The sequence below is a fragment of the Orcinus orca genome, chromosome 2 (genome assembly GCF_937001465.1).
Source record: "Orcinus orca chromosome 2, mOrcOrc1.1, whole genome shotgun sequence".
Taxonomy (NCBI): Eukaryota; Metazoa; Chordata; class Mammalia; order Artiodactyla; family Delphinidae; genus Orcinus; species Orcinus orca.
In genome coordinates this window covers 75,511,912-75,534,891 of record NC_064560.1, presented here as the reverse complement: position 1 = coordinate 75,534,891, position 22,980 = coordinate 75,511,912, and the positions used below count along the sequence as shown (strand labels likewise).

General features: G+C 43.7%; 1 protein-coding gene across 5 annotated transcripts in view; it reads left to right on the top strand.

The window, feature by feature from the left end:
* The window catches only part of ADAMTS17 (ADAM metallopeptidase with thrombospondin type 1 motif 17), a 353,876-nt gene that overhangs the window by 5,441 nt on the left and 325,455 nt on the right, over positions 1 to 22,980 (top strand). For all 5 annotated transcript variants that reach the window (XM_033431430.2, XM_049706098.1, XM_033431429.2 and 2 more), the window contains one exon: positions 7,176 to 7,329. In XM_033431430.2, coding sequence (XP_033287321.1) covers positions 7,176 to 7,329 — 154 coding nt within the window. The remainder of the gene's footprint in view (positions 1 to 7,175; positions 7,330 to 22,980) is intronic.

The following is a 22,980-nucleotide window of genomic DNA, read 5'->3' as shown; positions in this document are numbered from 1 at the left end:
CGTCTTCTTAGACTGATTGCATTCTTGGAGCTTATTTCCTGAACTCTGAGATACTGCAGCTGCCTGACCTTGGATGTGTGCAACAGGAGATGTTTTTGCAGCCAGTATGTCTGAGGGAACCACTCGGAGTCAGCGGTTAACCTTTCCCCGTGCACACTTCTGCACATGGGCACACAATTGCACCGTCACACTCCTGTTCTTTAGCAAGTGAGACTGAACAGCCGTTCCGGGCTGTGATCTTGAGCAAGTTGCCTACCTCCTTTGAACCTCCCTGTCTGCAGCCATACAAGGGTAAATAACATTGGCTTTGTGTGGCTGTTGAGAGAATGAAGTAAGATAAAGTCCGAAATCATTTAGTGAGAGCCTGGCACATTAAGGCATTGAAAACACATTTCTTCTCTTGCCCCACAGGCCATTCCCAGGCTTTTCCAGTTATAAATCAAGCAATCAGTCAACATAGTTGACTAAATGAACAGATCATTATCACACAGCTGCCATGTGTAGGACCCGCTGGTAGGCTCCCAACGAGCCTCAAAGAGAAATACGATGTGGGCCCTGTCTCGGAAGGCAGTCCGGGTTCGCAGGGGAAGGAAGGTGTGCTGGAGCCTGCAGGGTGGCTGGTGGGGAGAGCAGGGAGTGGCTCTGGGGTCTGATGGGGTGGGGCAGGTCCTTCGGGTAGAGCTGAAGGGAGTGGGCCTCAGGTTCTAGGTGGGAGGAGTGATGGCAAAGCCTCCTGGCCAGGTCCTTCCCGAGGTAAGGGGCCCACGAGCCGACTGTGGGATGGAGATGGGTGATGAACTGAATGGACAGGTGTCTGGATTAGATGAGGCGGGGCCCTGGGTGCCAACATAAGGCATTTAGAATTTATCCTAGACCAGTAGTTCTCAACCTTGAGCTGGCATTAGTGTTCCCTGCGGGATTTGCTACACTGATTGCTGGGTCCCACCTCCTGGGTTTCTGATCCAGTCCGTCTGGGGGTGGGCCGGAGCACTTGAGTTTCTGACAGGTTCCCAGGTGCTGCTGCTGCTGTTGGTCTGGGACCATTTTGAGGATCACTGGCCTAGAGGCAATGGGGGGGCATTTCTGGCTACTGACCGGGGAGGAGCCCCTGGTCAGAGAAGTGTGGGGAGGACTGAAGCAGGAGAGCATTTGGAGGGGTGAGGTGATGGGCCTCAAGCCTTGGATGGTGGAAATGGAAAGGAAGGAAGACTACATGAGAGGGGGTCTGAAGGAGGAGCTGACAGTCTGTGACTAACTCTATCTAGTGATGGGAAAGGGGGAGTCTGGCTTTGGAACGAAGACCAAGTATCTGTGTTCAGGCCTTTGACATTTGCAGAGGCAGCAGCAGGATTTTGAAAAGGGGGCTCTGGATGGCACTCTGGGAGGGGCAGGGGGACTCCCTATGGAGGTTGGGAAGCCCCTCACGCCTGTGCCAGGTTGAGGATGCTCCTTCCCCGGGACACGTTCAAGCCCCCCAAACTCTGCTGAGGCCCCCCAGAAAGTCAGAGGCAGGTACAGGAGGGCCTGCAATCATAGGATTGTTTTTCCTTCCGGAGAGCAGACTTGCTCCGCCTCTCCAACCACCTACGGTCACCTGTCCACGGGGAGAAGACTACCTAAGACCTGGTCCAGTGAACCCGGGAGCCGCAGTCTCCTGAAGAGGAGAGGCTTGGAGGGCTCCCTGGGCACTGAAATCCCAGTGTGGCCTTTGTAGGATGGTGAGGTCAGCAGTCACGAGGCAGGTCCCCTCAAACGGAGGACAGAGCATCAGATGGTTCCAGAGCATGGATACAACAGGGTTTCTTAAGAGCATTTGCCGCATTATGCTGAGAAGTTGTGCTCATGTTAGGAAGTGGTACAAATCTTTCTGACCTTCACACATTTTTCCAGCTGCAGGAGAGCTAGTCCTGCTTCAGGGGGTGGGGTGGGATTAACAATACCCAGTTTATAACGCTCTCTTAAAGCAGCACAGAAACCCTTCAAAACCAGCTTCCAGAATAAAGAGAATTAAAAGGGAACCACTCAGAACTGTCATAATATCAGGTTATACCTGATACACTTTATTTGACCCAAACTTCTTTAGTAGGATACCAAATTTTAGAATATGTAAGATTTCTCTTCTAAGAGCACCATTTCATTGAGAATTGTTGTCTCCTTTGAGACCAAGTGGCCTCAGGGCTTCCAGTCCTGTCTGCCGTGGGCATCTAGTTCCCCACAGTTCTCTTCAGATGGTGTTTGCAGCTCTCTTGCATCTAATGCAACCTGAGGCTTTTCCTTGCTGCCATCTGTGGAACAGGGAGGGCTTGGAAGAGCATTTCCATGTGTCTCACTTCTCAGCATAGATGGTGACCAGAGGAATAATGCAAACCCAAGCAACCCTGCTTAGCTCTTGGGACCACAGGGCAGCAATGTGCTAGAAGCCAGGGCAGAGCCCCATAGTCAGAGGAAGGCCCAGGTTGGTGCAGGTAGTCTGCATCTAGGGTACTTCCACGTGCTGGAATCAAGCATCTCTGGCACCCAGTTAAAAGCTAGGGAAGTGGTTCTCCACCCTGGCTGCACATGGAAATCTCCTGGTGAGCTTTAAAAAAATACCAGTGCCTGAGTTTCACCCCAAGGGATTCTAATTCACATGGCCTGGAGTGGGGCCTGGGCCTGAGTTTTTAAAGCTTGCCAAGTGACTGCACTGTGCAGCCAGGGATGAGGACCTCTGAGCAAGGGGGACTGCGGGAAGACCATGCTATTGCCTTCTATTCCAAGCCGGTCCAGTCCAGTTCATTCTATTCCATTCGAATCCATTCCATTACAGTACAGTTCACTCACATTTTCTTGAGTAACTGTTATGTGGCAGACATTGGAAAAATAAGAGGGCATAATTCCGATCCTGCCTCAAAGGAACAAACTACTTTTTAGGTTGGTTGTGACAGATGCCCCATAACACAGGGGATAGTGGGCTGGGACATAGAGTGCCAGGGAAGGGGGATTTTTTTTTTTTTTTTTTTTTTACCGGGGAGAGGGGAGGGGAGAAGGAAGGTCAGGAAAAGATCAAGAGGGCTGACAAGTTTTTATCCTGGGATGAGATTGTGTGTGTGTGTGTGTGTGTGTGTGTGTGTGTGTGTGTGGCACGGGGGAGGGGGAGGTGGTGACAAGCGGCACTTTTCAACAACGTTTTGTCACTGTGATAACCTGGTGAATATTAGCGAGGCTTCAGGGTGCCTAGTGACAGCACTTGGAGGGGGCAGGGGCAAGTTCCTTCCTTGTGGTGGCTCCTGAGGGGGAGGGCTGTGCCCTGCTCCCTCCCCCCAGGTGCTAGTCTTGGCCACAGGCCAGCTTGAAAGTCAGTTCCCAAGAGGGCAAGTGGCTGCCAGGTAGAGTATAGGCCATTAGTCCATGTGTCTGTCTCTCACCAGCATTGCCATTCTCTTTCCTGAATGGATGGAAACCAGCATGTGGGTTCCTCCAAAAAAGACCTTCTAAAGCAAAACCTCCCCCAAGGGGCTGGACCATGCTTGTGTGTGTGCATGTATGTACCTGTAGGCTTTCTCACCAAGGTGAGATTCTCCCTATATTGTGTCACATTAGAACTACTGGCTAACTGGCCTTTACCCTGTGGCTTGCATGCTAGGCTGAGTGAATGATAACTGGCTTTGAAAGTTCTAGACTCAAGGGGGCCTTTAACCTCCCAGAGCTGGAGCATTTCAGGAAGACTCCAGCCCCTGTCAAGGTTGAGCGTGTCCCCCAGGGAGCACAGCCCTCCTACAGCGTGGGGCCCATCCCATGCACTGTGCTGTATCTGCCAACTTTATTTCAACCACAGACGTTTCCACTGAAACGGTCATCAAGGACTTCTGCACTGAGGATTTCTTTTTTTTTTGAATTTACTAATTAGATTTTATTTATTTATTTATTTTAACATCTTTATTGGGGTATAATTGCTTTACAATGGTTTGTTATTTTCTGCTTTATAACAAAGTGAATCAGCTATACATATACATATATCCCCATATCCCCTCCCTTCTTGCGTCTCCCTCCCACCCTCCCTATCCCACCCCTCCAGGTGGACACAAAGCACCGAGCTGATCTCCCTGTACTATGCAGCTGCTTCCCACTGCTATCTATTTTACATTTGGTAGTGTATATATGTCAGTGTTACTCTCTCACTTCGTCCCAGCCTACCCTTCCCCCTCCCCGTGTCCGCAAGTCCATTCTCTACGTCTGTGTCTTTTTAAAATTAATTTATTTATGTATTTATCTATTTTTGGCTGTGTTGGGTTTTTGTTGCTGTGCGCGGGCTTTCTCTAGTTGTGGCAAGCGGGGGCTACTCTTTGTTGTGATGCGCTGGCTTCTTATTGCGGGGCCTTCTCGTTGTGGAGCATGGGTTCTAGGTGCATGGGCTTCAGTAGTTGTGACACATGGGCTCAGTAGTTGTGGCTCATGGGCTCTAGAGCACAGGCTCAGAAGTTGTGGTGCATGGGCTTAGTTGCTCCACGGCATGTGGGATCTTCCCGGACCAGGGCTTGAACCCATGTCCCCTGCATCGGCAGGCAGACTGTCAACCACTGTGCCACCAGGGAAGCCCCAGAACCATTTTTTTTTAAGGTTGCATATATATGTGTTAGCATATGGTATTTGTTTTTCTCTTTCTGACTTACTTCACTCTGTATGACAGACTCTAGGTCCATCCACCTCACTACAAATCACTCAATTTCGTTTCTTTTTATGGCTGAGTAATATTCCATTGTATATATGTGCCACATTTTCTTTATCCATTCATCTGTCGTTGGACACTTAGGTTGCTTCCATGTCCTGGCTATTGTAAATAGAGCTGCAGTGAACATTGTGGTACATGACTCTTTTTGAATTATGGTTTTCTCAGGGTATATGCCTAGTAGTGGGATTGCTGGGTCATATGGTATTTCTATTTTTAGTTTTTTAAGGACCCTCCATACTGTTCTCCATAGTGGCTGTATCAACTTACATTCCCACCAACAGTGCAGGAGGGTTCCACTGAGGCTTTCTATACACACAGCTCTGGTGGATCTGCACAGCCTCCCACAGCCACTCTCTTCCTCCGCTTCTTCAGTCTCCCCAAAGTATCATAGTGAACAAACTCAAGTTTTAACTTCAAAGGAGAGGGGAGAAAGCCATGCTTCCCGGCAGGTCATGCAGTGCCACTTTAAGACAGTTTTATTTGGGCAGTAAAATCTCTGGGTTGTTCTTGGCAGCAGTTCTAATGAAATGGAAACCTTGAAATCTTCTTACAGCAGTAAGTACCGTCTCAACCCCTGTTTGGGGGACTAAATGTTGTAGGCGGTCTTATTAGTGGATCTGATTTATTTTCAGAGGACTGGTATTGATGCATCCTTTCAGAAGGTAGAGGAGTCTGTATCATTTGGTTTGAGTGAGCTCTGTACCTGAGACCTGAGGAATTGCTGAGCTGTGGTGGAGAGCAGTGCTTCTCAAAGCCTGGTCCTCGGGCACGCAGCATCAGTATCACCTGGGGACTTGTTAGAAATGAACGTTCTTGGTGAGCATCCGTGACCTCCAGGTGATTTTGATGCACACTGGAGTTTGAGAACTACCGCTTTTAGAAGGTAGTGTCAGGACTTCCCTGGTGGTCCAGTGGCTAAGACGACTCGTTCCCAGTGCAGGGCACCTAGTGTTCGATCCCTGGTCAGGGAACTAGATCCCACATGCTGCGACTAAGAGTTCACATGCCACAACTAAGACCCGGCACAGCCAACTGAATAATTTTTTTTTTTTTTTAAGAAAAGAAAACAGTGTCATGGCTTTTAGAAAATAGTATTGGGGAGAGAGAGAACAAAGGATGTTCGTGACAGCCTAAGACAGATTGGCCCAGTCTCCTGAATCTGTGCTAGTAAAGGTTGTCCCGACCATGAACGCAGAGCAGGGGCTGTGGACTGCAGGGCCCAGTATGCAAACATAGATAATTCTCAGCCCTGGCCGAGTCAGGATCCTTGTGAGCGGTTTACCTTGTTTTGTTGATGTCTCAGAAGAGAAGCTAGCAGCAGGTATCCTGGGGAAGGAGGGCAAATTGTTTAAATGCTGTTAGCATTGGTTCCAAATGAAAGGAAAAGTTCTCTGCATTGTGTATATATTTTTAAGAATTAATATTCACTCTGTTAAAGCGACAAATTAAGAATCCCAGTCCTTAAGTTTTTTGTTCAATTTACAAGTCATGTTCTATTTATAATCTAGCAAGTTTTTGAAATACCTTTTAAGGGGCCTTTGGATAACATTTAATCCTATTTACAAATTGGTGATTAACAACGTTTAAACCTTTAAAACTGTATGTAGAAATTTACCATATTCAATTTCATTTTCAAGTTCTTCTGTTGTCTGATTAAAAAATAAACCCTTTGCATGATTCATATAAATAATTAGTTAACTAGTTTTATAAACATGGGAAGTCTTAAGTTCTCTTATACATTCTGATACTGTTTATAAGCCTAATAAGATTTTTAAATTACAGGTCTAAATCATTGCTGTGCTTTAAATTAGAATCACAAATTGAATCCATTAGATACTCTGCCAAGTTCTCTTAAACACTGAAAAAAATCCACTATCACAAAACTATTAACACTACAGGTCTGACTCCATCCTCTCTATTTAATTCTAAATATTGCCCAGGAATAAGATATATTTTTTTCCCATTAAGGATATAATTGTCATTCATTCCCAACACTTTTGGAGGTACCTCCTTAGGTGGAGTTTTAGGGGATGATATAAAAAATAGTTTTTTAAATGGGCTTTAATTAGAAGTAAGTGTATAGGAGCAGGCAAACAAGGGAATCTGTTCTCCCTCCCCCCTGCTACAGCAGAGGCCCCAATAAAGCCTTGCCTGAAAAATAATATTAAAAAAAAATTAACACTAAAGTAAGATATCTTTGAAAGTGAACCCAGAAAATGGGTGCTGTTGCCGCATCCCCCCCCACACCCGCCTTCTGTCACCTGACCCCCAACACAGCTGCTGGGTGAGATGTTTCAAGTCATGCAAGAGCTCATTCTTGGACTCTGTAAATTGGTGTAAGCTGCAAAGAAAAAGCCCAGGCAGGGGAAGCAGGCCATAGCTAGGTGGCCTTTCCACCCTCTGGCTCTGGGGTCGTGGGCAAGTGTGAATGAGGATGACTGACAACTGTTTTCCTCTTTCTGGGCAGGTTGGCCTCATCCAGCTTGGGCAGGAGCAGGTGCTAATCCAGCCCCTCAACAATTCCCAGGGACAAGAGCATCTGATCAGGCGCAGATGGTCCTTGACACCCAGCCCCTCTGCCGAGACCCAGGTCTCTGGGCAGCTCTGCAAGGTCCTAACAGGTGAGTCTGGGAAATAGTGTGAATGACTCACAACACAGGCCCTTTTGGCTTTTGGTGCCATCGCACATCCCTAGACCATCCCCATTGCTGTGTCTCCAAGTGTGCTGAAATCTTGTGAGCAAGAACTTACCTTTCCCTGTATTTTGAAAGCTTTTTTTAATTGCCCATAAGGCCACTTTCTTTTCATTTCTATGTGTATTAATATCAGCGTTTCATGTGTAGCAGCCCTTTGAAAAAGGTGTTTCTAGAAAGAACCCAGGATCTCTTTTGTGTAGTGTCTCAATTTTATGGATCTGGAGCAAGTTGAGGCCTGAAAAACCTCAATGGCTTATTGTTATCAAGCCCGAGGTTGGTGGCAGAGCTAGGATGAGAATTCCTTCCCTTGGCACCCTGGCCAGAGCTTGCTTTCCTTATACAGTGGTCCTCGGTCTTGTCTGCACTAATTAGAGTCACCTGGGGGACCTATGAAGCAGTGGTTCTTAAGAGTGTGACCCCAGCAGCATCAGAATCACCTGGGACTCTGTTAGAACTGCATGTTCTCTCCCAGCCCCCACCTCCTGAATCAGAAACCATGGGGGTGGGTCCAGGTAAATCTGATCATGCTTCAGTGTGAGAGCCACTGCTTTAAAAAATGCCATGCACTAGCCAGTCCCTCCAAATCCTCATCTAATTGGTCCATGGTGTGACTTGGCTGTGTTTTTGAAGGTGGTTCTAATAAGCAGCTTGGGCTGAGAACCCAGGGTTCTTGTATTCTGTGCCTCTTGTGGGCAACCTCTGGTTTATCTGTTAAGTGTTTAAGGACATTTCACCATGCTGTGTCACTAGCAGTCTGCCTGTGAGTGTCCCTTGATGAAGATGATATCCTACTGCTCACAGGTGTCACTTCCTCCCTGGAGAGCATGGGACCCCATGGCTGACCTTTGGGAGTTGTTCTTTTGTAGTTTAAAGACTTTGAATAAAAATACAGTGTCTCAGTTTAGTATTCCAATGACCTTGGAAGTAAATCGATTATATGACTGTATTTTGAACAGCTTTGTTATGTATAAGCGAGCCCTGCAGCTTAGCTCCACTGGTGCATGCAGTCCTGACCCTATCCACATAGCCACCCTCCTTAGCCTAGTCTGCATTCAGCAGGGAGTTATTAGAGGTGATTTTGCTGGATCAGGGTCATCTCTGCAACTCCAGGAGAAAGAATGCCACCATACATTAGGGTTTTGCTGTGTTCCTTCTTGCACCCTTACAAAAACAGGAAAGAGAGGTCTCAGCAAAAAATTACTTGTAACTAAAATTTTTTTTGGCGGTACGCGGGCCTCTCACTGTTGTGGCCTCTCCCGCTGCGGAGCACAGGCTCTGGACGCTCAGGCTCAGCGGCCATGGCTCACGGGCCCAGCTGCTCTGCGGCATGTGGGATCCTCCTGGACCAGGGCACAAACTCGTGTCCCCTGCATCGGCAGACGGACTCTCAACCACTGCGCCACCAGGGAAACCCTGGTATTGTAACTAAAATTTACCCCTTAATAGGAAGCATGGGTTTTGGTAAGTCCGATGGTTGGTTGTGTGTTTGGGCTTGATGTTGGTGTGTTATTTTAAACGGTAGCCAGCTGCCCCTATCTGGGTCAATCGGTGGATTTTTTTCTCTCTCTCCTCTCAGAGTAAATGACTAGTGGTCATTTTAAATCTTTGTGCATTTTCTGCAGCTGATCTGACCATATTGTTTCAGAGGCAGGGGGATGACTCTAAGGCAGAGGTTCTCAGCCCTGGCTGTCCATTGGCATCACCTGGGGAACTTTAACAACTAGTCACACCCAGCTCCTGCCCCCCGAGAGCCGCTTTTATTGATCTGGGGTGCAGCCTGGGCATCTAGTGATTTGAAGCCTCTCCAGGTGGTTCTAACGTTCAGCTGGTGCTGAGAACTGCTGCGCTAAGTTTCAGACATGATTAATAGCACCTGTGGGCCATCGGAAGTGGGTTTTCTCAGGTGAGAATCACCAAGCAGGGCCACACAGTGAAACCCAAGGACAAATATGTTTTATTCTTACTTTCCCTTTGTTCCTGCCAGTGCTTGTCAGCTGCTAGTCAGTGACCAGAAACCCTGGGTGCCTGTGGATGATATCATGGAATATTTGTCTAATTACCAGCTGCCATCCTCTTTAGGGGTGTGATACCAAGGATTGCTGACAAAATGATAAATTGTGTTTGTGTTTGCATTTTTGTCCCTAAGACTAGTTTGGAGGCACTCTTCTGAGAGACTCTTTTGCCTTTAGTGAAGGAAATAAAATGAACAAAACCAGGGGGTTTATTCCCAGCCCCCAAATCTCACATCAACATGCTCTGCCATGCAGGAGCAACATGTATATTTAAGGTGATGCCAACTCAGGCTCTGTCCTGGGTAGGAACACAGACATAGGAGAACGGTATAGACTTTGCTTCTGGTCCTTCTTTCTTTGTGTGAAATAGTCAGTAAACTTTGTTGCTGTGTTGGGAAAGACAGCAGGCCTTCTAAGAGGCTTAGCTAATGAGCAGTCAATTAGACCCTATCTAGTTTGGATTAACTTTCAAACATTGGGGTTTAGAAACTGGGAAAATTAATTTACTGGGACTCCAGCAAAATACATTCTTGAAGTTTCCTGGAAAGATTAATCAGATTAATCCACGATTTCCCATGGGAACTTGTTCTTTATGGTTGAGCATGGCAGCCATAGGTGTAATTGTGCCTTGTCATTGATCTGTGTTATTCCAACCTTGGACATGGCCTTGGGGTAGCCAGCTGGCTCACACAGGTGAGGAGCAGTCTGATAACTCTTTCTTCTCCATGAAGCACTCAATTTACCTGTGAGTTGAGTCTGGGTAAGCTGCCATGTTGTCTAGGGGGATAGAGGGACTGACACAGGAAAGGCCACCTGGGAGGAATCACTGCCTTCTCTTTGGTACTATAGAGGTTGCATTTCTAGCAGTCTTCGGGGCTTCCAGAGAGGGGACAGATGGATCCTATTTCCTTTACAGCTTCTTACTCTAGGACCTTATAAATTAATTTAAAAAAATCACTCCAGCTTGGAACTTTGCATGAAAATATGGAGGCTGTGAGCCTTTTTAAATAAAAATAAATAAAAAAATAAATAAAATAAATAAAATAAATAAATAAAATAAATAAATAAAAAAAATTTATTTATTTATTTTGGTGAGCATGAGTTTTTGAAGATATTTTTGGCTGTTCTCAAACACTAAAATGGTAGTTTGGATATTTTGAAATGTTTCTTGATTTAAAAAAAAATATTTATTTATTTTGGCTGTGCTGGGTCTTCACTGTGGCATGCCGACTCTTGGTTGCGGCATGTGGACTTCTTAGTTGTGGCATGCATGTGGGATCTAGTTCCCCACCAGGGATCGAACCCGGGACCCCTGGATTGGGAGTGCAGAGTCTTACCCACTGGACTGCCAGGGAAGTCCCTGTTTCTTGATTTTTTTGAGTGGTTATTTTGACTTCAAAACTTTTTGTCTGCCTGCTATGCTTATTTTAATTTCTCTATTCAGATTCATTATAGAATCTTCTCACTAGCACTTTCGTGGTTTTTAGTAACAATTTGAATCTCTTCTCATCCACTATGGTAGATGTAACATGTGGATGGTTGAAGTAGATTGTAAAATAATGAAACTAGTTTCCTATGAGGCACTGTCAAAGTAGGAATCCTGCAACGTTTTGCATGGTGGTGGGCTCTTTAGAACACAAATACACCAATGCCATTCAGCAGTGGTACCTGTGAAGTCACTGATGTCTACTTTATAGTTTGTTTTGTTATGATTGTTTTAAAAAAACAGTGCAGTAATTTTATAGTATTGTTTCATTAATTCATAGCATTCTGAAGTTAATTTTAGTGAGTAGAGGATACCATAACAATTCAGAAATTGTGTATTGCCAATTTATGCAATAATTTGCATGTGTAATAATATCTGTATATACTCTGTAATAAATAAATGGTTGGGACTTGTGTTTTGTGTCACTTAAGATTCATTTGGTTGGAAATGACAGAAATCAAACTGGCTTCAGTACTGATGACATCACAGCCATGGGCTCCTGGAGCTGAGGAGCAGAGCAGGAGGTTGGACCTCAGGTCAGCCTTGGCCACAGCAGTTCTGTATCTGACAGCCTTGTCCTCAGCTGGCTTCTCTTCTGGTGATAAAGAGGCAGCTGGGCTGAGGAGATAAACTCTTCTGTTTAATCAGGGTTGACTTGGATCATGACTTGAGTTCCTTTCAGTTCACCACTGGCTTCAAGCGTCTTGAGGCAAGAGTAGAAGAGCTTATTAGCTCAGTCCCCACATAACTATGGAGATGTCACTCTGCCTTCCATCCTTGTCCTGACTTCCTGAAAGTCAGCTAAAAAGTCTGGTTGGATAGATTCAGGACACCTCTAATCCAGATAGAATCCATCATTCCAGCCCATGTGGTTGATAAGACTTTGGCTGGTTCCTTCACAGGGTCCTCATCAGATGCTAATTAACTCCTCATCCCACCTGTGCCCGGGATAAACATGGCTACTGGTTTTTGCTCATTAGGAAGGGCTCAATCCCTCTGAAATTTAGTTCCTCTAAACTTCTTTGAGACCTTAGGTCTCCAGTGGGTAAAGCAAAATATGATTTCGTTGTTTATCCAGTGTTTTTTGTTGTTTCAGTGGTGGTGATAGTCTTCCATGTTTTTCTGCATCTTAAGTGGAAGAAGAACCCAAAGGAAATGGAATTAAATTTGTACTTTGAGTTTTTTCATGTTAATATTTTAAGTATGTATTCACATATAAAAATATTAAATCCAAAAAGAGACACCAATATTTTAAGAATTATTATTCCTGGAGAAAGAGAAAGAAGTATGATGGCAGAGACCCAACTCTGTCTACCTTGTGTGTGACCCCAGAAGTGTCCCTTGGCATCTCTGTGCCTCTGCATTAGTTTGCTGGGGCTGCTGGAACAAACTACCACAGACCTGGCAGCTTGAACAACAGGCATTTACTTCCTCACAGTTTTGGAGTCTAGAAGTCTGAGATCACTGTGTGGGCAGGGTTGGTTTCTTCTGAGACCTCTCTCCTTAGCTTGTAGATGGCAGTCTTCTTCCTGTGTCCTCTTATTGTCTCATGGTCTGTGCATGTCTGTGTCCTAATCTCCTCTTCTTTTAAGAATGTCAGTTATATTGGATTAGAGCCCACCCTAATGATCCCAGTTTCACTTAATTACCTCTTTAAATCCCCTATCTGCAAACTCGGTCACATTCAAAGGTACTGTGGGTTAGAGTACACAGTTCAGCCCACAACGGCCTCTGTTTTCTCATCTGTAACATTGATATGATGCAGGTCTTGTCTGCTTCTCAGGGTTATTGCTGAAGAACAGAGAGGTGAGAGGGTGATGGAACCGCTTCCAGCCACATTGGTGGGGGGAATGTTCATAAGAACACTTACAAATGCCTAAGAGGCAAAAAACAAACTTAGAGGAAATTAGAAATGGGCTGTATAAAGGGTCCCTTTCTATAAGAATAGATATCATAGTTGGCTGGTCATCATCTATTTACAGTTTTTTCTTGATAAATAAATAGAAAAGGAGCTGTGTAGACTCAGGCAACTTTAGAAAGGACTGGGCCACTGAGCTTCAGTTTCATCATCTGCACCTGACTAATATCATCTACCTCTTGGGAGTTTTGTGGGTTTTAAATGAGATAATGCATACTTGTCACTTAGCAACTAACAAATATTAGTTGCAGCTGCTGTGGTTATAATTATGATTTGTATCCCCATTCTTTAATATCAGAGGACCACTTCAGTGCCCTTGTTCTGTATTAAGTGGGAAAGAAAGAGAAACTCTATGAGAGCACTGAGTGAAAGCTAAAGGTTCTCATTATTATTCTTGAATCTGTCATTCTTGCCTCTTGAGAAAATCTGTAATGCAATCAGGGAATCTTAGTGTTTCCAGACTGGAAGTTACCCTTAAAGGACATATGCTCTCGTTTTTGTTTATTCTGTCATCAAGTATTCATTGACCCTCTAGACAACATACTGTGGTGAGCATGACACAGCATGGTCCCTGCCTCCAGGAAGCTCGTAGGGGGGATAGAAGTAAACAAAGGTAGCAGGTATAAATTATTTTTGTAAAATATTTAGAACGGGAAAAAGAGCACAAAACAAAAACTGAAGGCCCACATACCCAGCATTCAGACTTAACCCATGTTAGGATCTGGTCACATCTGCTTTGGAACATTTTTTTCTTGAGATAAATTAACATTTATGGGTATGAGTGAGTATCCTTCCACCTCACCCCTTATCATCCCTCTAGCTTACTGTCCAGAAGAAACCACCATCCTGAGGTTGGTGTGAATCTCTCCTATCCATGTTTTTTTAAACTATTATGGCATTTGTGATATATAGTCATAAACTGCATGTTGTGTTGTTTTGTATGTTTTAACATTTACATAAGTCGCTTCATACTGTGCAGTTTGCTTTTATCACTTACAATAATGTTTTTTAGGTTTATCCATGTTCCTTTTTTTATAATATTCTCTAGATTTAATCAAGTTGCTTTTTTCCTAACTTTTTTAGAATACTTAGCTCATTAAACTTTACTCTTTCTTAATTTTTAATGTATATATTTGAGGCTATACATTTTCCTGTAAGCATACCTTTAACTGCATACAAATTTTGATATGTAATATTTCCAGTATCCAGTTCTAAGTATTCTCCAAGTTCCATAATAGTTTTTTCCTAGAGGGGCAGTACAATGTAGGTACTTAAGAACTTACAGATATGCCTACTGGGTTTGTATAAATTTATTTATTTATTTATTTATTTATTTATATTTTTGGCTGTGTTGGGTCTTCGTTGCTGGACGTGGGCTTCCTTTAGTTGCGGTGAGCAGGGACTACTCTTCGATGCGGTGCACGGGCTTCTAGTTGCGGTGGCTTCTCTTGTTACGGAGCACAGGCTCTAGGCACGCAGGCTTCAGTAGTTGTGGCACGCTGGTTCAGTAGTTGTGGCTTGCCAGCTCTAGAGCGCAGGCTCAGTAGTTGTGGTGCATGGGCTTAGTTGCTCCACGGCATGTGGGATCTTCCCGGATCAAGGCTCGAACCCGTGTCCCCTGCATTGGCAGGCGGATTCTTAAGCACTGCGCCACCAGGGAAGTCCCTGGCCTACTGGGTTTGAATTCCTGCCTCCACCACTTACTGGCTTGAATGACCTTGAGTAATTTATTTAATCTTTTTGTGCCTAAATTTCTTTATTTGTAAAAATGGTGATAATAATTGCATGTACTTTATAGAATTATTAAGATGATTAGATAAGTTAATATATAATGCACTTACAACGTTTACCACAAAGTATTCTGTATTATTATCTATTATCATTGCAGCTTTACATTTATAAATTTTTATCATGTGTTTTTGCCATCGTTCAAAACTGATTTATAGTTCTCTGTTTAGCAGTTAAAAAATGTGGCCCATACCAAGTTTTCCATCATGTTCTTTTTTTATAGTTTCAGGATCTCTGCTGAGATTTCCTATCTTTTCATTCATCAAGAGCATATTTTCCTTTACGTCCTTAGGCATGGTGATAATAATTGCTTTAAAATTCTTGTCTGCTCTTCTAACAGCTGGGTCGTCATGGGATTTTTTTCTCCATTTATTGTCTTTTCTCTTGCAAATGGGTCACATTGTCCTAGTTATTCAAATGTCAATATGAATAACATACGGAATGTGTTCTGGATGTAAATGTAATATTTTGAAGTGGATTCTATTCCTCTGGAGTATTTTAGCTGACAATTAATTTTCTTGGACTCAAACTGCAAAATTTGTCTCTCAGGCAGCATCTCAAATCTCAGTTCCATTCTTTTATCCTTAGCTAGAGTCTGTTCCACATAGGGATCATTTAGAGAGTTTGATATAGTTGATATACAGAATTTTGGGCTTCCCCTTCTTGGAGCTCTCCTTTCTAATATTCCCCCACTTAGTTTCTAGTCACTTTTGTGCTCTGAACTCTGTCCTTTGGTTCTTTAGGCCTGAGGATTGTGGGCATTCTATTGGAGTATAAGCCACCCTATAGCACTGACCAGGCCTGCCTTCAGTCCCCTGTGCTGTTCTGTTCTTCCAAGCTTTGACTCCCCACCAACATCTTCCTGCATTGGCTTACTTTCCAGTAATCCAGTCAGTGGATTTTTGTATTTTGTTTAAGTTTACAGTTGTTCTCTATAGGAGGTTTAGGTCTGTTAGAAGCTTGTTGGCCATACTGCATTCCATATGATATTGATTCTTTGGTAATGGTTGAGATTTGAATTGTGGTTTAGAACATAGCTATTTTTGTTTTAATAAATGTTTTATATGTAATTAAAAGAATGTGTATTCTTTAATTGTTGTGAACAGCATTTTATGTATTTTCATTAGTTCAAATTGTTGTGATCTCAAAATCATTCATATCCTCATTATTTTTGTCTTGCTTGACTTACTTGTTTTAATTAGAGGTATATTAAAAATCTCATAACTTATTGTAGTTTGGCATATTTCTCCCTTTAATTCCATTAATTTTTGCTGTATAGGTTATGAGGCAGTATTGTTTGTTGCATACAGGTCTAGGAGCTGTATTCCTGGTGAATTATTTCTTTTATTATCGTGTAATAAACCATCTTTATCCCTGGTAAAGCTTTTGGCCTTCTGGCTATTTTCATCTAATATTAATATTACCAGTAGTTTTTATTTTCCTCAATGTTTGCCTGATTTTTATTTTTCCTAAGTTTTAATTTCAATCCTTCTCTATAATGATGTTTTATATAGTTTCTTAAAAATAATATGTATCTGAATTTTAAAAAATGTCCAATTTAAGAACATCTGTCTTTTCATTGACAAGGTTAGTATTTTTATATTTATGGTGTTACTGATATAATTACATGTATTTCTACCATCTTTTGTTTTCCATTTACAATACCATGGTTTTTCTTTGATTCTGTTTCTTTTTGTTGTTGTTTTCATTTTTTTCTGTTGGTTCCATCAGCTTTTCTTCCCCCTTTTTTCTTCCACTGGTGTGAAAATGTTATCATCTATTCACTTCTTTTGTTGTTGTTACCCTAAAATTAAAAAAAAAATTGTCCTAAGGAAGTCTAAAAGTATCAGGTGTCTTTCATTCATAATATAAGAGCCTTCAAATGCTTTCATTTTATTTATTATTTTTATCTGTTAATTTAATTATATATTTTTGTCCCCTCCCATTTAATCATCATCATTATATATTCTTATAGTTAAAATTATTTAGATTTATTTATATATTTACCAACTTATTTGCTCAGTATTATTTCTTGCAACCCATGTCTCTGTATTTAATGTCCTTCTTAAAGAACACTTTAATCAGGGTTTCTGAGTGGTTACATTATTATCTTTGTTTTTCCAAAACTGTCTTTATTTCACTGGTACTCTTACTGATGATTTAGCTGAATATAGAATTCTAGGTTGAGTCTTATCTTTTCTTAACACTTTGAAGATCTTATTCCAGTGTCTTCTATTTTTGCTACAAAAGGTATTTCAACTTTAGATTCTGTGTAAATAGATTCTGTCTTTTCTCTGTGCAGGTTTAAAAAATGTTATTATCTTTGTGTTCTATAGTATATCTATGGTGGGTTTCCCATACTTATCCCATTTGGGACTCATTGTGATTTTTGGATGTGAGGATTCATGGCTCTGTCAGTTCTGGAAAATGCCCAGCCTCCATCTCACTGAAGAAAGCGTCTTCCCTGTTATCTGCTTATTCTTCTCCTGGGACCACTAGCTGATGTGGACCTTCCTAGTCTTTCCTCCATGTTTTGTAATTTCTTTTTATGTGTTTGGTCTCTTCATCTCTATATTCTGTATTCTGGGTAATTCTTCTCATTGGTCTCCCAGTTCACATTTCTGTTAAATTGGGTCTAATCTCCACTTAGTCCACCTACTAAGTTTTTAATTTTAGTGATTATAATCTATACATCTAGAAGTTATATTTCATTCTTTTCCAATTCTCTCTTTCCTTTTTATAGTGTCTTGTTCTCTCATTATGATTTTATTTTTCCTTTCTTTTATCACTTTGGTTATTTTTAACATAATGATTTTAAGTCTTTTTTGAATTATTCCACTTTCTGAATTTCTTGGGGTCCTGATCTTCCTGTTTGTTGTATTTGCTCACTCTCTTTTAAACTGGACCATTTTCCTATGTGGATTGTAATTTTATGCTGTGAGCTCAGTTTAGGCTGATGTGTCCCCTCCTCTCATAGCCCCCACTACCCCATCTTCTATGAGAGTGCTGTACGTTCTGGGCTATGGAAGAATCTTCACCGAGTAATTTCACATACCTTTCTGTCTGATGCCCCAGGACCTTTTCACAAGTCCAAACATGATTTCTACTTTAGTGTTTTTCCTTAGGAAATCTATACTGTAAGAGTGATGTGTATTTGTGCGTGTGGCAGAGGCTGGGGGATTTGCACTGGAGACTCACCCACATTCCCCTGGCATTCAGAGGTCTGAACAGAGACAATCTTCCCTGTACTTCCGTGTGCCGAGTCATGCTGGGGTCTTGGCCAGATCTCTTTATCTTGCTGTGGCAGGTAAAGCTGGCCTCTCACCTTTTAGGCTAGTATTTGGGCCTAATGTCTGCGGGCCTCTCAGAGCACTTGTTTACTATTCCAAGTATGACACTTCTCAATGTAGTGGCCATCCTTGATGACGGGGACCTTCCAGAGAGGCTGTGGCTCCTGAGGCCCAGCTCAGTGGTGCTGCCTGCCCCCACCCTGGGGACTGCAAGCATGAGGTGCCTCCCTGTGGCTCAGAGAGCCCAAACAAACCCCCTGCCCCCAGGATGGAGAAGTCACTCCCTCTGCTCTTGCTACTTCAGCTCCTGCCCCTCGTCTCAAGGGCACCTCTTCCCCAAATGCTATTCTTTTTTTTTTTTGTGGTACACGGGCCTCTCACTGTTGTGGCCTCTCCCGTTGCGGAGCACAGGCTCCGGAGGCGCATGGCTCACGGGCCCAGCCGCTCCGCGGCATGTGGGATCTTCCCGGACCGGGGCACGAACCTGTGTCCCCTGCATCGTCAGGCGGACTCTCAACCACTGCGCCACCAGGGAAGCCCCAAATGCTATTCTTTTAAGGAGCCAAGGTTTTAGATACTGTGGCCGGAATGGCAGCTGTGCCCAGACATCTTCCACCTGTTACCAAGTCCAAGCTCGCTCTGCTCACCGCAGGACAGGCCAATAAATCGGAGACATGTTGAGGCAAGGAATACAACTTTATTTGGAAAGCTGGCAGACTGAGAAGGAGGCGGACCAATGTCTTGGAAAAACCATCTTATCGGGGTCTGGATGGCAGTTTCTTTTATAGCACAGAGAGGGGGAGAAAATGAGGAAGTAAAGTAAAAAAGCCTTAAGTTTTGCAGATGTTCCCTGGAATGGCCGGCCTCAGGGAGGGGATGTGCTAATTTCTTCTTTCTTGCAACCATCCATAGGTGGACAGCTGTCAGGATGCTTCCCTGAAAGGGGCAGGGTTCCCCGAGGCAGGTTATTATGTATAGACTGTATCCTTTTAGTAAACAAAAGCAGCAGAAAGCAAAGGTTAAAGTAAAAGAAACAGATCCAACATGTAGTCAGATTTGGCTCTTCCCTGTTATACACCTTGGGCCCTACAAAGTGCCCTCAGCAAAGGAATGCAAAGGCCACCTATGACAATAGCATAAGAACAAACCACATTAATGCCTCAGTAAATCAACACACCGAGGTCACTCACTGTTTCTTTCACTGACCTCAAGTACAAGCAGTGTCTCCTTGTTGTCTGAAGAAAGTACTCAATGATTTAATCTCAAATTCCATAGGATGGATCTTGAGTTTGTTCCCTTGGACCATAGGAGGCATCTGTCATGCTCCTGGCAGTGTTTCTTGGGTGCCCTGTGGCATGTCTGATGTGTGTCCACCACCTTATGTGGAGGATTCTGGCACAGATGTTAGCAGTTGGCTGAGCAAGGATCTCCCTGGAAAACCAGATGGTCAGGCTCACCTGCCCCCTTTGGGGCCAGGAACCCACACCCACTTCTGTGGCTGCTGGTGCTCAGGGGAGGGGGAACACTTCTGAGATCACCAGGTAAGTGTTTCTTGGATCAGAGTCTCCTGGAATATCCCATGGGGCACCTTTTGTAGTGTGAGCGTTCAGTAATAATCATTTCTGCATTTGCTGTTGTCTTTCAGGCTTAATTCTCACAAGCTTTGAGGGGAATCTCTGATCCTGCCATTTGCTTTATATGAACCATGTGTTCATCCAAGTCCCTTTGATCTCATTTTTATTTCCTTTTAAGACAAGGCACTGAGGAAATCTTTTGGATTTTCTTTTGAGGTGATTGGATGGGTGGGGGATGTGCATTAATCACTGTTTGGGAAGAATAAAATTATTATTATTATTATCATTATTATTCCCTGAGGCTGTATGACTCCCTGGATTTGGACCCTGTAAGATGGATACTGCTGCCTGAGTGTCCTGGGGGTGAACACACCCTGGACCGGGCCTTGCCGGCAATGGGCAGGGTCTGACACTGCTTCCCAGGATGCACAGGTTCTTAAAGTCAGCTAATTTTCTTATTCCTTTGTTTCCTCATTTGTAAAAGAGGGCTAATACTTTTCTCAATATTTTACTTCACCGGGTTGCCGGGAGTTAAATGGGCTAATACAAATGGTTTTTCATTAAGTAGAAAGTATTATTAAAATATAAGGTGTCATCTCTTGGGACTTCCCTGGTGACACAGTGGATAAGACTCCATGCTCCCAATGCAAAGGGCCCGGGTTCGATCCCTGGTCAGGGAACTGGATCCCACATGCATACCACAACTAAGAGTTCTCATGCCACAACTAAGGAGCCTGCGTGCCGCAACTAAGGAGCTGGCGAGCTGCAACTAAGGAGCCCACAAGCCGCAACTAAGGAGCCTGCCTGCCACAACTAAGGAGCCCACCTGCTGCAACTAAGACCCAGTGCAACCAAATAAATATTAAAAAAAAGTTAAACAAACAAACAAAAAATAAGGTGTTGTCTCTATAGCAAAGGCCCATCGGGTGGGTTCCCTAAAGCCAGACCTGACATGAGGACTTGGATGCAGGTGGTTAGTTTAGGGCAGGGAGGGGGTCCCAGGAAGCAGGAGAGAGAGAGACAGGGAAGAGCAAATCCAGTGGAATAGAGCAGGAGGCACTACAGGGAGGGCACCAAAAGAGGATCCTGCAGGCGTCCTGGCTGGGAGACAGTGCCCAGTGTTAGGGATCCCTAACCATTTAAAAATGTTAACAGTTTAGGAAAACTGTTACCTTATAAAAATTCCTGTATATTCAGTTAAAAAATTCTTCCTGTGTGAACATAAATTTATCTATGATAATCCCTCCCTTCCCTCTTCCATCCTTTAAAACATTTATTCATTCAGCAAAAGTAGCTCTGAGATCTCTAAAGGAGTAGATAGAGCATTGCAGACACAGGCCTCCTGGAGTCTTGGTGAGGGCTGTCTGGAAGGGAACTCTAGCCTGGGGGGACCCACCTGTGCTCTTGTGGTTCCCTCTGGAGGCTCTACTTTCTGGGCCGATTGCTGGAGAATCAGGAAAAATGGATAAACCAGGCCTGGGGGCAGTGTTTGAATGAATCTTTATGTAAATATTAAATTTATTCTATGCGCTCAATGACTGTGTGTGTGTTTTCTCTAAATTGGCTTGAGTATATTTTATTTTCAGGCAATATAGGAAGTGAGACTTTCAGGTCTCTGTATTTAAACTTGTAATATTCTCTGTTTTTCAAGGCAGTGCTTTATTCACTCGGCCAGTGTTTATTTGATGCTGACTGTGTGTCAGGGCCAGTCCTAGGCATGGGGTATCCTGCAGTGAATGAGAGATAAAATTCCCTGTTCTCATGGAGCTGACACTCCAATGGGTGATTGCTGACACAAGGATTGAAAGCTGATTACCAGTCTCATTCTAGATGGGCCCTAGGGAAGTGGTTCCCCAGTCCCCTAATCATCCTTTCCTCCTGTGCCAACCTATGGGGAGCCCAGATTGGAAGGAATTTCTGATTCCCAGTGGGGTTTGCTGGGCTGGGTGGAGAGATAAAGAGAGTGAGAACCAAGCCACCAGACTGACAGCTGTGACTCTGCAGCATGAAGCAGGGATGTTCAAACACAGGATGGTGTTCTGAGTGGTACCTTGCTCCTGCATTTGGAACCAGGTGCAAGGGTGGAAGTCTCACTTCCCATATTGCCTGCCACCTGCTGGCCTCTGGTATGGCCTCCAGCCTCCTTTTATAGTTCTCTGCTTTCTCTTTGCCTCTGGAACCAGATGGGCTCAATGGGACTGGGGTGTCCCCCTCAGAAACCAACCATGGTTCCAGCCATTGGAGCTTGTTCTCGGCCGTATCTTCTGGCGTCATGGAAGCATTGCCAGCAGGGACTCTTCATTCCTGGCACGGTCCAGCTTCCCTTCTTCCCCTGCCTCCAGATGCTAACGCTTTCCAAGTTGAATTTGTGGTCGCTGCTGCTTTTTTTTTCTCTCTTGGGATCCTTATCTGGTTCTATCCTGGAGCAGTAATCCCCCCTCACTGTCTTCCCAGTTTGTCTTGAGACCCTCATCTTTCCGTGTTCCATCTGCACATCTCCAGTGGCCAGCAGGGGTGGCTGCCTGCTCCCCATAACTTGGGGTTTCTGAACCAAATCCTTGTCTGACGATGCCCGCCTCCACCAGCCCAATACAAATGTTCTGACCCAAGTTTTTTCAGTTACCCCGACTCAAAATTACCTGTTTCCTCTCTTATCCTTGCACCCTTAACTTGAATTCCCTGATCTTATTGTTGCCTTCTTATTTTGCTGTCATTGCAAGGACCTTTGTTAGTCCCCAAATTCACCTCTTGTTAACAGTTTCCTGCACTTGCTCTGTAGTTTGCTTTCTCACTCTCTCTCCCCAGCCTTCCTCTTCGTCTTCTCCCTCTCTCCCTCCCCACCTTCCTTCCAACCTCCCCAACCCTCTCCCCCTCCACACACACTTTTTTTCTGAAGCACTTGAGAGTAATTTGCAGATATCATAGTCCTTTATCTATAAATAGTCATTTATATTTCTTAAGAACTCTTAACTAACCATCATATGTTTATCAAACCTAGGATATGAAACATTGACACAATACTGTTGTCTAATGTACCATCCGTATTTAAATTTTGTCAGTAGTCCCAGTAATGTCTTCTATAGCTTTCTTTTCTTGGCCCAGAATCCATTCTAGAATCACACGTTGCATTTAGTTGTCATGTCTCCTTGATATCCCCCAATCTAGGTCAGTTACTTAGAATTATCCTTTATGATCATCAAATTTCTTCAAAAATACAAGTACGGTCTAGTTATTTTGTAGGAAGCCTCTACTTTTGGTTTTGTCTGCTGTTTCTTCATAAGTGGACTTAGGTAATGCATTTTTGTCTGGAATACCACAAAAGGGATGTTGTGTTGTTCTCAGTGCATCTTATCAGGAGGCACGTGCTGCCAGTTTGTCTTTTGGGGATGTCAATTTTCATTACTTGGTTCAGGTTGTAATCGCTGTTTAATCTGCTGTAAAGTCATTATTTCCCCATATGTAATTAGTGAGTTATTTGTAGGATGTTTTGAGTATATATAAATATCCT